The sequence below is a fragment of the Rhinatrema bivittatum genome, chromosome 2, assembly GCF_901001135.1.
Source record: "Rhinatrema bivittatum chromosome 2, aRhiBiv1.1, whole genome shotgun sequence".
NCBI lineage: Eukaryota > Metazoa > Chordata > Amphibia > Gymnophiona > Rhinatrematidae > Rhinatrema > Rhinatrema bivittatum.
In genome coordinates this window covers 483,595,657-483,606,828 of record NC_042616.1, presented here as the reverse complement: position 1 = coordinate 483,606,828, position 11,172 = coordinate 483,595,657, and the positions used below count along the sequence as shown (strand labels likewise).

General features: G+C 47.3%; 1 protein-coding gene across 1 annotated transcript; it reads right to left on the bottom strand.

The window, feature by feature from the left end:
• Positions 1–2,240: 2,240 nt before the first annotated feature.
• On the bottom strand, positions 2,241–8,523 carry FOXF2 (forkhead box F2). The gene is made up of 2 exons (XM_029590530.1): positions 7,259–8,523; positions 2,241–3,081 (listed from the first exon to the last, which is right to left on the bottom strand). Exons 1-2 carry the CDS (start codon positions 8,226–8,228, stop codon positions 2,912–2,914), a joined length of 1,140 nt encoding a protein of 379 aa, XP_029446390.1. The 5' UTR covers positions 8,229–8,523; the 3' UTR covers positions 2,241–2,911.
• Between the last annotated feature and the right edge of the window lie 2,649 nt (positions 8,524–11,172).

The window sequence follows — 11,172 nt, the reverse complement described above, 5'->3', positions numbered from 1 at the left end:
GGGCACTGTAGGTATTCCCCTTTTCTCAGAGGGCTCACACGCTAAGGGCCCCATTTACTAAGCATGTTCCTATAGATATAGAATGGGAGAAAACCCCTTCGTAAATCAGGCGCTAAGATTGCTCCTGCGCAATGGAGGATGAGGTGACTTGCGCAAGGCCATAAGCCGCAGCAGTGGGAGAAGAGGGGTTTCATCCTTGGCTTTCATGATTCTGCTCTAACCACTAGGCTGCTCATCCACCAGCGTGCAAATGTTAGTGCTGAGGCCCAAGTTTGCACTGCGCCAAGACCTGATTTTTGTAAATGGACTCTTTACTTTCCAGTGTAAATGATGCAGTGGGATATCAAAACTTCTAAAGTGGAGGCAGGAGGCTGCTTCGGTATCCACTGCCAGTGTCACCACTCTGTCGTGCACTATAGCTTAACTATTGCACAAGGACTTAATGCGCAAGTCACCGACATGTAGGCAGGTGTGGTGTCGTGCCCCCAGGATGTATCCAGGTATTATTTGGATATCTGTCTGTGTAAGCCAATAACCGGCGGCGGGAGGGTAACTTGCACATGAACTCATGAGCTGACCTCAAGAAGTGGATGTGTTTTAAACTTATAATTTTGCATCCCAAATGCATTTCTAAGCAGAAGTGGTGAGTTCTAAAAAAAAAAAAAAGTGTGCGAGCCGATTGACACAACTGGAGTGCAAAATCCATTTTACTAGTTACCTGAAATATTCAATATCACTGTTGGCTTTCTCATTTGGAGAACGAAAACTCCATATTATCCTCTGGGAAATAGGAGAGAAAGCAGATAGAGCGGCAAATATCCGGTATCCTGCCTCCAGACCGGATGCCCAGTTCTGAACATCACCGGAGCCACGGTCGTCACGTCTGCAGCTGGTCACTACCTTACTGTTGCCACCTTACCTACTGCTCTGCCAACACATACAGACTGGCATGTGAATGCAGTTGATTGAATCTCCAGGGAGAGAGGTTTATGCTTATATTAAAGGCTTGGCTGGCACAGTGGCAAAGTCCTGCAGCTGTCAATGCTGAGTGCAGGAGCTGCAGAATTTGAGAAATCTTCTCTTGAAAGCTACTTAGGGACCTTCATTTTTCGTTTTTTTTATTTTGTTTCAGTGTTATTAACAACTAAAAGAAAATCAGTAGAAAAAAAACGACTTTCCCACTGATTTTTCGCCTGCCTGTTATAACACAGTCTTTTTTTTTTTTTTTTTTGTTACGACATTGAAATCCCCTTATAAGAACTGAAAATGAAGGCCCGTTGAGGTACTTCGCCTACAAACGCCACACAGCCTTCCGTGCACACCTCGGCGAGCTCAGGCATCAAACTCAGAAGGATGCACTGTGCAAGCTGGAAATAAAAGAGCTGGGCCACTATCTAAGGCTTTGATCACTTGGATAAGTAATGGAGCAATAGTCGATTAAACAAAAAAAAATCGCAGTTCAGGAACTAGGACCCATGTGACGTTTGAGCCTCTGTGATCGGATCCCCCATCCCCCATCCCCCGCCCTTCCTGTAGCCAGAGGCAGCCTGAGAAGAGACGGCCACACTCGCACTGGATGGGCGGCAGCCTCCCTTGGCTCTTCCGAGGCTGGGTGGGGGCTGAGCTCCTAACCTGGCCGGGCGCTATTACCCTCCGGCTGCTCTGTGGCCGGGGCGAGGGGCAGGAGGGCTGTCCCGGGACCCCGGCTGGGGCCAATCGTTTTTTGCAAAAACGCTGGCCAAGAAATTCAGCTCTCCCCAGAGAATGCAAAGCCCGAGCTCCTACATAAACCCCCCCCCACCCCCACCCCCATCCTTTGGAAAGCTTTGCTACAGTATAGAGAGGACAGGAGGGCAAACAATAAAAATAAAAATAATAATAAATTAAAATTAAAAAGGGACTGAATGCATACACGGGGTTGGGATTGTTTGCTACATGGCTGCGAATTACCGGACCCGATTTACTGAGGCCTTAGCTCTCTCTCTCTCTCTCTTTTTTTTAATGTAAAGTGGAAATAATTAGCAAAAGGAAACTAGGATATCCTCGATTCACCGTGGTAGGGCAGAAATGTCACTCGGGGTCTCCGAGCCGCTGGGCCTCACTGTTGGGGGAATCGGGGGGGGGGGGGGAGTTTTCTGTTTGTTTTATTTTTTTTTTTTGGGGGGGGGGGTCGGATTATAGATGAAGCTCCTGAATTTGAGATGAGACAAAAAAAAAAAAACAAAACTTAAATAAGCAGCTTTCCCTATATACATTTTATTGAGGGAAAAAAATGTACATCGAAATATTCTGAGAAGTTGTAAAGGCTACATAAGTGCAAACATACTTTCTTTTCAAAGGAATAGCATAGGGTGTGAGTATACACAAGTTTCAATTAAACTATTAAAATAGAGTGCTAAAAACAACTTTGTAAAAATAAAAAATAAAAAAAAACAAAACACTATAAAGTTGCTTGGTGGAAATACTGAAGATGTCCTTTCGTAATCCTCCACACACAACCTTTCTATAGTTAACACTGGAATAACTTGGGCACTGGCGTTCAGCAGAAAAAGTGTGGGCTGGGGGCGGCTCTCGGTCCCCCTCCCCAGCCTGGCTTGTTCGGAATTATTCCTTCACCAGTGTTGCATAAATAAAACGAAGAACACCCAAATATCTCTGTACAGATCCCTCCGAGGCCCTTGCAACCCCCATCCCCCTCCACCCCCAGTTTTTGGAGTCGGGAGAGGGGGCGAGTTCTTCGGGGGGGAGGGGGGGAGGACGCAGAAATGTCCTTCCCTGCAGGAAAGCAGCCGGGTCTTCTCCCACGCGCCTCTCCCCCCCCGTCCCCCGTCCCCCTAAAAGCGCCGAGCGCACCTTGCAGCAGCCGGCGAGGCCCGGGGCACCGGCAGGGGTCCGTCCCGCTCGGCCCCGCTCACATCACGCACGGCTTGATGTCCTGACAGACGCTCTGCGGGTGGTGGTGGTGGTGGTAGTAGGAGCCGCCGGCGGAGGGGTGGAAGGAGGAGAGGCCGTTAAAGTTGAGGACGAAGTCTTTTCGGTCGCAGGCCGGGGAAGAGTGAGGCTGGTAGCGAGGCAATCCCACTGCAAGAGAGAGAGAACAGGAAAATAAGAGGGGAGACCACAGGGCGCTTATATCCGCTGCAAGCCGGCCTCCGCGGGCGGCTAATGCGCGGGCACTTGGGGGAAAGAAAAGATCTCCCCTCCCCTCCCCCGCGGGCAGAGGAGCGGGATGGAGGCGAGCGATGCTCGCTCCGCAGTTTTAAATGAACCATACGCAAGCTGGCCTTTCACATTCTTTTTACTATATACATTTAAAAATATATATAATGCGTGTTCATCTATATAGAATGAACACGCATTAAATAATGAAGATGTAATCCAATGCAGTTTATTATATGGGAGACCTTTGCGGTCATTTTGCAATCTGCCGAAGATTGCTTACTTGGAAATAAATGAACCCCGTTCCTGCCCTGCGAGGAGGGCAGTTGTCTTGAGTATCTTTTGGGTTCTCTTTTATGGGTATAATGAAGAAACTTCTCAGGAAATCCTTAACTTTCGGCCACGCGTCCTGATCGAATACAGGAGTAATCAGGATAATATGCAAACATCTATCTATCTATCTATCTATCTATCTATCTATCTATCTATCTATCTATCTATCTATCTTTGGAAATACTTATTTTTCCTGAAGGTGCTGGCATGTACAAATGTAAATGTGTACTGAGGAGCCGGTGCAGCTGTTAATAATATTACTAGCCCAGTGGCCGGGCACCTGGCGAGCGTTTTGCTCGCCAGGTGCCCGGCCCGCTCAGGCCAAGTCTGCTCCGCCTCCCCACATTCTCCCCGGATGTGGCACAGGTAACGAGGAGCGGGGAGAAGTTTATTAGGAATCAGTTAGCATGGTTTCAGGATATGGGAAACAGGGATTCTCCAGGCTGTAGAAGGAAACAAAATTTAAAAAAAAAAATCTCCTGCTTTTAATCTTCCGTTTCTTATTAATTACACCCACTGGAATTTCGTATAACATTTTTGGAATTTCCTATAACAGTTATTAAACAATAAAGCCTGTACTTAACCAGGTATGTATTATATTAAAAACAGTAATTACTTCATATAACTGCGCTGTGGATGAAGGGGAGCTGCAAATCCGTATATTGAATTATTTTCCTAATAAAAATGTGCGGACATAGCCACATACAACCTGCTTACGTTATCCCTAGTGCACGTATTTGTATATTGCACTCACACACACATAACTGCCTTCAGTGCCTCAGCTCTGTGTGTATTGCCCACATCTATCCATTTCTATTAGGAAAAGAAAGACGACGTTTTCGTCGAGAAAAAAAAACGTCTTGACCTTCACCAACTATCTCCGTGTAGATTCCACCTAACTAATGCGTCAAAAGAGCGTTAGACAGATACCCAAATACATGGCTTGCATGATGGACCAGGAAGATATGTGTATAGACTAAATAAGTAGGAATAATAGCTCATAGGTAGGATCTGTTACCATCCGAAAATCTTGGTGGACCCGCAGAAAGTATCCTTCCACCGGTTGGCATAGCACATGGTATAAATGAATGTGATTAATTTATCCAACCGTGCACCATGTATGTACCTAGGAGAGATGCTGTGCGATTTTTAATCACGCAGGGTGTGATATATAGACAGGGACCTTTGTTTTATTTTGCCTGGCAATTTCAAGGTTAGGGCAAATAAGAAATCAGTGGGAAAAATGGCTTTCCCCACTGATTTCTCTCTTGTATGTTGAATAATCAAAGTCATTTCCCCCCCCCCCCCCCCCCCCGCTGACATCTTTTGTTATGACCCTGAAATTGCCAGGCAAAATAAAAGGAAAGCTGAGAACGAAGGGCCCTATAAATATAGACGAATACGTCAAAAATAAGTTAGGGAAAAGGAAAAACGTCCGTCGGCGCCTACGGTATTCGTCTGAATTACTCTGCCACCTCGACCCGCTCACTCTCCGCCGCCGCCCCTCATCTTCCTCGTCTGCGGGCAGATGTGCAGCCCCGGGAGCTGCTGGAGAGGCGGCACCGAGGGCATCGAGGCACGGAGAAGGCCTCAGCTCCTGGAGCCAGCCCGAAGCCCTGGTCCTTTATCTTGCTGTAAACTATTGCAGGGAATATAGGCTCCATGCGCTTGTGTGAAATACAATACATTCAATTGTTCATCTTTTTTGCTGATGGTTTATTATATGCAGGACATCGCAAAAAAAAAAATAAAAATAATAATAATAATAATTGTTTTTTTCAAATGTCTATTGGATGCCTCTGGTTTCTTCTCGACTCTTTTGTCTCTGCCGTAATTGTTTCCACAGCTAACAAGGGCACAACCCTCTCCGAAGCTGCTTGCTGTGTGCATAGGACTAAGGTAAGGTACTGAAGTTTAGAAGGAAATCCCTGTTGCACTCAGAGCATTCAGATTATTTACTAAAAATATTCTGTAAATGTACCAAAATTTGACTTTTTTTTTTTTTTTTTATAATTACCGGAACTATAAAGAGGGAGGGAGTGTCTGAGAAAAACCTCTGGAGTAAGTAGCAGGAAATTGATAACGGTATGATAGGACCAAAATAATTATCTATCTATCTATCTATCTATCTATCTATCTATCTATCTACCTATCTATCTAGCAGCAACATTGGCGCGGTGATTCTATCTGAATTATAAAATAATAGAATCCGGCTAAGATCAAGTTGAAAATATCCAAAATAATTTGGAGAAAAAATACAGCGTGAGGGACCCCCGCGCTTCTCGCTGTTTTCCGTTTGTTCTTTGGGCCAGAAAAGAACAAATGGAGCCAGTAATCTGAAGCCGAACTGCAGAAGGGATCCCTGTGAGATCCCCGAGCCTGCTCCCAGCCTCCCGTTATTATTTTCCGGCTTCTGGGCGATAAGAGCGCGCGGCCTGGTTTTTTTTTTTGTTTACTCTTTTATTCTAAACTCGGCTCAGAGACTCGAATAGACTGAGCCGATCTCTTACTCTTCGCTCTCTTTCTCGCGTGGGATTTCCTAAAAAAAATGTGTGCATGTTAATAAACAATAAACCAACAAGCAAAGAAAATAGATCAAGTTGAAGTGCATGCAGCGGAGTGCCATGCCGAAAGCCCCAGCCTGTATTGCCGGATTATCTATCTGTCTATCTGCAAAATGACATTCCTTGACATGGTCTTAAACAGGACTGACATTCCTTCAAACAGAAATAAAGAGCAGATAGACGTTTGTATGTGTTACTTGTTGAAATTCCCATAAAATTGAACAAGACCCCCTGCTCTCATGTAGGTTAAGTCAGCCTAAAATCCTCTTCGGTGTGGTCCAGACCAGACTGTCTTTGTTTAGTTAACCTCCACGACCCACGTTTAAAAGGGGCTTTTTGCAAATTTCGGCGTTAAGGAGCCCCAGATCCTAGGCTGCGGTTCAAATCCGGTTTTTGTTTTGGGTTTTTTTTGTTTTTTGTCACGACCCATATCTGATTTTCAAACAAACTTCACAGGATGCAGAGTCAAAAAATGCAGAAAGTTTAGTGCATGTTGACTCTTTCCTGCACTGATAGCTGTGAGCAGTTTTTGAACGCGCTAGACTTCGAGATACGCGGTAGATACCCTAATGCTTTCACGTAACTCTTTTTAAATCGTCTAAATAGCAAACAGTTATGCGGATCGCGGCTTTTTCCCTTATATTTCCAGCATAACTGTGAACATTTTCTCATGTTAGTCTTAAGTCAGAAATCTTTTTACCAGGACACTGTTTGCCGAAACCTGATTTTTCCAGCCCAGTTTCCCTGCACACAACCAGATGTTGCATTTCGGCGGTTCTTCTTCCCTTCTGCTTTACTTTAAAAATTCCATCGCCAAAAGTATTCGTCCCGACTCTCTCGCCATATCTTTATCAATCTATCAATTTATCTAGCTAGGTATAGTCCAAATCAGGTTTATTTTTTAGTTCAACTGCATTTTTTTTTTTTTTTTTAAGAAACCTCAAGGCAACGAATTTCAGACAATTTTGATGTTTCACAGGCCATCAATCCACCTCGGAGGATTTTAGGCAGACCAACGCCTCGCTTTCTTTTTACAAAACTGTTTCCCGTTATTTATGTTCATCCATCAGAATAACCGAAATATGATAGGACTGCTATTAAAAGGAAAAAAAAAACAAAACGTTTAAAAGCAGGTCTGCAACGGGGCGCAGCTATTGAAATGATACAAAAAAAAAAAAAACAAACGAAGAGAAGGAATTTACCTGGAATGTCCTCCCGGGCGCTTTGGTGCAGGTAGGACTGCTCCAGGGAGTAGGAGGACACGCCGGAGTGGATCCCCGAGGAAGGGGCATTGCCGGCCGCCAGGCCCTGCTGCTTTAGGTAGGGAGAGGCGCCGGGCGACGTCCAGTGCGCGGCGGGGCTGGTGTAGGGGGAATGGCACTCGAGGGCACTGCCCAGGGCAGGGGAGGAGGGCACGGGACTGCTGCTGCCGCCGTCCTGAGCGTAGTCTGCGCTGGAGGACACGGGGCAGCTGGCCATGTAGGTAGAGCCGGGGTTGGGGGACATGTGGGGGACGTGGTGGCCCCCGCCCAGCCCGTCGTAGCCGCCTGCCACGGGGTTGGCCATCATGTCCAGGTTGTAGCCGCTGGGGTGGCAGGCCAGGGTGGCGGAGGGCGCCTGGAAGTCGAAGCCCTGGGGCAGGATGGAGGCGCCGAAGCCCAGGCCGTTCATCACGCGGTACATGGGCTTCAGGGCTTGGCACTTGCGGCGGAAGCCGCGGGGCCGGCGGCGGAAGGAGCCCTCCTCGAACATGAACTCGCTGGCCGGGTCGATGGTCCAGTAGTGGCCCTTGCCCGGCCGGCCCAGCCCCTTGGGCAGCTTGATGAAGCACTCGTTGAGGGACAGGTTGTGGCGCACCGAGTTCTTCCAGCCTTGGTAGGCGCCGCGGAAGAAGGGGAAGCGGGCCTGCAGGAACTGGTAGATCTCGCTGAGGGTGAGCCGCTTGGCGGGCGAGCTCTGGATGGCCATGACGATCAGGGCGATGTAGGAGTAGGGCGGCTTCTCCGGCCGCCGGAGCCCCGAGCTGCTCTTCTTGCTCTTGGAGGAGGGGGCAGAGGGCTCCATGGCCGGCGGCGGCGGCGGCGGCGGGCTGAGCAGGACCGGGCTGGAGCGCAGGGCTGCCGGCGGCTCCAAGTGCTGCTGCTGCTGCTGCTGCGGAGCCTCGGTGGTCATCCCGACTCGTCCCCGGCCTTTCTGGCGCTGGCCCGGGCGGAGGGCGCCCCGCTGCGGCACGGCCCAGGCCGTGGGTGGTCAGTGCTGCCCGGGCTGGGGAGGACACATCCCTGCCCCCTGGCGCGGCTCCCGCGCCGTCCCACACCCTGCAGCACCGCACGGCTCTGCCGCCCGACACGAGGGAGCCAGCGCGCTCAGGGCTTCCTTTGCTGCTGCTTTTTTTTTTTTTTTTTTTCCTTTTTCTCCCTCTCACCCCTCCTCCTTCCTCACGGCTGCCACTGCACTGTATGACTGGGGAGAGTTCAGTCCGTTTTTCTGAGGTTTCATTTGTGGCCCCTACCTGGTGGCCGCCCCCTTCATCTCTCTCCCTCTCTCTCTCTCTCTCTCTCTCTCTCTTCTCTCTCTCTCTCTTTGCCTAATCCTTTAAGAGGAGGAAGCAGAGGTCGTCTCGACTTTTTGCGTAAAAGTCTGCCCAGCCAGGCAAAACGCACTCACCTATCAGTTTCTTAATTTTACTAATTTCTCCAGCTCCACTGAATCCCCGCGACTGACAAACGCCACTCACTCACTCACTCACTCACTCACTCACTCACTCACTCTCCCCATCACATCCCCTCCCCTCCCCCCATCTCACCTCATCACATCCCCTCCCCCCCCCTCCATCTGGCCCTGTCCACTCCTCATCTGTGCAGGAGGCGTTGCCGCTGCACCGAATCTCTTTAGCTGCCATCCCTAATACAAGCAATTGTCACCATTTATCGACCTCATTTAGAGATTTTTTTTGTTTTTTTGTTTAATGAAAACACAAACAGGCCCGTGTGTAGCGGACTCCAAAGGCAGGTGGAGATCTTCCGGACTCTCCTGCCACGGGATGGGGGGGTGCATGGCACGTTGTAGTTACAGTTTCCATATTGAAGGGCAAAGCAGCAGGGGGGATCCTCAAGTGGGGGAGGGGGGAGAGAGATTTTGCTTTTAGTTCAGAATATTTGGAAGAGGGAATACACAAATCATTCTGCTGAACAGGTAGTTATATAGTTCAGAGAGGTTCATGGGTTTGTACTGCTTTAACCATGCGGATAAGAAATCCTTCAGCCCAAGCAGCAGGGCTGACAGCAGCTTGTCCTAGAAGCAGAAAAACGGATCACCGACTCCTCTTTAGTACAACTGCCTTGCAGGCCAGAATGCAACAGTTAACATCGTCTACAAGGAAGTTAAATGATTCCTCTTCTAAACGTAACACGTTTGCTTCCAATGTAAAACAAGACCAATCAACATGCACTGCAACATGCAGTTACAACCCTGGATAACTCTTTGTGGGCAGACTGGAGGGGCCCATTCGGTGAGAGCGGCTGTAATGTTTGCCGAAGTGACTGGCACCATCCCTCCAGGAGCGGGAGCTGTGCCACCCCCAGAGTGACCGGCCCGAGTGGGCAGAGACCGCCTGCCATGGAGGCCACCAGGGGCCGGGGGCAGCGAGGAAGACGGGCCTCAGATGGCCACGGTGCCCTGGGCCCGGCCACCTTGCCCTGCCCAGGGAGGTTTGCCCACAGGCACCGCCGTATGGAGGGGGGGGGGGGGGGGGAGGGGGGTGTCATACCGCTGCTTCCGACAACAGCGCAGAACTGAAGGGTGCGACCAAAAAACCCCAAAACAAAACAAAACATAAAAAGGAGAGGAAAATAGAAAGTAAACACAATTTATGGAAATTCATCATTGCGCAGCCTGACTAAAATATTTTTTATATATATATATAGATATATATATATATCTATATATATATATATATATATATATATATATATATATATATATATATATATATCTATATATATATCTATATCTATATATATATATAGATATATATAGATATAGATATATCTATATATATATATCTATATATATATATATATCTATATATATATATATATAGATATATATAGATAGATATAGATAGATATATCTATATCTATATATCTATATATATATATATATATATATCTATATATATATATATATATCTATATAGATATATATATATATATAGATATATAGATATAGATATATATATATATATATATATAGATATATATATATATATCTACTCGGCAGCCAGGGCTTGTACAAACACCATTAGCAGCAATCATTCAGTCATAATGCCTGTTAGCTCGAGGTTAGCTCAAAATGATTAATTACCTTTACAGCCAGAGCATGTGATATGGCTGACAGACAGACAGATGTAACTCTTGAATTGTAAGGCACGGTTGAATTGTTTTAATAGAAATTATGTGACCCAAAGAGCTAGCGCCCCAAGAAAGCTTTATATTCATAGCTGAAGTCAATAACTGATCTATTTCACCGTAACAGACTCCTCCTCAGTTCTTTCTCTTTACTTTCCGGGTCCATAAATATTAAGGTAAAACACATTGCGCGGAGGCGCGGCGGAACCGGAGGGAACGCGTAGGTGACTGGGGGGGAGGGGAAGGGACCTTAGGAGACCGAGGGATGAAATCTTCCTCCACTTACCCCAGTGATAAAAGGGGTCCGGACTGGTTTGCTCAGACTATAGATAGAACAACAGGGGAGAGACACCAGAAAGTACTGGAAATTGTGCGAGACATACATGACTTTCAATTACTCGCCATCTTTTTAGTGTTGGAGGGGGTTGAAGCTGTGCGGAATGGGTCTAGGTTTAAAGTCAAATGGTAAATTTAAACTGCAATTCCTCGCAGGACAGAACAAACGAGGCGAGGAGACCCAATGCAGCCTGCAGCTCGCTCATTTCTTTCATCGTGCAGCTCAGCCCTCCACCAACAGCTCTCTCTGAAATCGCCTTAAAGTTCCCATCACCTTATGCCATCTTGCTGCATAGTTATCCATGAGCTATCTTATATCTATAACTCAGCCGAACTGCAAACATCAGATGTGTGCATGCTATTCGCCTATG

Bases quoted from the DNA above. Each gene is read 5' to 3' on its own strand.
- FOXF2 (XM_029590530.1), bottom strand. From the start codon at position 8,228: ATGACCACCGAGGCTCCGCAGCAGCAGCAGCAGCAGCACTTGGAGCCG. The intron at 3,082-7,258 runs GTAAATTCCTTC...TCTCTCTTGCAG, and splicing joins CGCCCGGGAGGACATTCCAG to TGGGATTGCCTCGCTACCAG.